General features: G+C 39.1%; 1 protein-coding gene across 1 annotated transcript; it reads right to left on the bottom strand.

The window, feature by feature from the left end:
- Positions 1-462: 462 nt before the first annotated feature.
- On the bottom strand, positions 463-1,199 carry LOC131313705 (basic blue protein-like). Its single transcript, XM_058342154.1, has 2 exons — positions 889-1,199; positions 463-796 (listed from the first exon to the last, which is right to left on the bottom strand). The coding sequence occupies exons 1-2, from the start codon at positions 1,073-1,075 to the stop codon at positions 597-599; spliced, it is 387 nt and encodes a 128-aa protein (XP_058198137.1). The 5' UTR covers positions 1,076-1,199; the 3' UTR covers positions 463-596.
- Between the last annotated feature and the right edge of the window lie 229 nt (positions 1,200-1,428).

The following is a 1,428-nucleotide window of genomic DNA, read 5'->3' as shown; positions in this document are numbered from 1 at the left end:
TACTGTATTGAACATTTGAACTCAACAGTTTTACATGAATATAGTTTTGATTTAGAACCTACCCAAAAAAAAAAAGGAAATTTATAAACTATATCGAATATAATTGTTTATCTTAATTGTTGAATTGTGACTACATAAAAAGTTGGACTTTGTATTCATTCTTTTTTTGTAATCGATTAGGGCTACTGATGTATCTTTTGATAGTATGGAAAAATTAATCTTTCATTCAATTACTTGTTTTTTACTCATTGACAGATTTTTATTTATTTTTTTACATAATCATGCCCCCATTCTAAGTAAATCCTGAGTCCGCCACTGCTGCTTGTACGCGCGCAAGCACACACGAACATGCATACAACGTCCTTCCTAAGGCAACGGTTTTTGTTAACTAGAAGAGAGAGTTCTCTGTTATCTATGTTGTGCCTAAGGGCAAATAAACGTCACTGCACACTAAAACAACAATTTCCCTCTCATCACCGGCATCGATCATTGCTTATTCCAACATCGACATAGAGAGTACAGAACACAAGATAACCAAAGCAGTACAAATCATGCAGATCAAGGATGAGAGAGAGATAGAGAGAGAGTTTTGGTATCTAGGAAGCATTGACTGCAATCTTCAAGCCGCCGTCGCAATGGCCCGGAATGGTGCAGATGAAGAACTGGCGGCCTTTGGACAACTTGACCTTGTCTTTCCCACTGTTGTAAGCTGTGGAGGTTGAAGTTGCTGTGCAGCTCTTGTACCCTTTTGCATCAACCACCGCCACGTTGTGAACAGAGGGATCATAGTTGAAAACTACACGAAAACAAACATAAAATCAAAATGGAAACCATATTTATATAATACAGAAATGGGACAATAGATAATGGAAGTGCTTGTTATCTTACCAAGTACATCCCCTGCTTTGAATTTCTTCCCCTTCACCCAGTTTCCCATGCTAAAATCCCAACCGGAAGAGTCACCGACGGTGTAAGTAGCAGCGTGAACTGTTTCGACCAAGATCAGGGATACAAGGAGAGCAGCGGCTAAAGCCACTGCACTGCATCTTCCCTGGTGATAAGACTTCAATGCCATGATACAAAGGTGTTAAAAGAAGCAGCTAGCTAAGTAGTTGACAGGGTATACATGGAATGAGGTGGTGGTTGCTTTTATAGAGTCTCTTATGAGCTGAGGGTGAGCCGTGGTGGTTGGCTTTCCCAGTGTACCCACCTGGGGTACCCCAATAAATCATTTACGACATGAACATTATCGTTCACTTTAGTTTTTTTTTTTTTTTATCAAAAGAAGTAACATTTTATTAAGAAAGAAATAGGAAGAAAATTCTAACCAAAAGTTGAAAAATGCTCCCAAATGGGAGCAAAACCCATACACACCTTAAGGGACGAAACCCAAAACATCTGTGGACCTAAAATGCCCAGATCAAACAA

This window comes from Rhododendron vialii, chromosome 13a, assembly GCF_030253575.1.
Source record: "Rhododendron vialii isolate Sample 1 chromosome 13a, ASM3025357v1".
Classification (NCBI taxonomy): Eukaryota; Viridiplantae; Streptophyta; class Magnoliopsida; order Ericales; family Ericaceae; genus Rhododendron; species Rhododendron vialii.
Note: the sequence above shows the minus strand (reverse complement) of the source record. Positions and strands in the feature narration are given on the sequence as shown.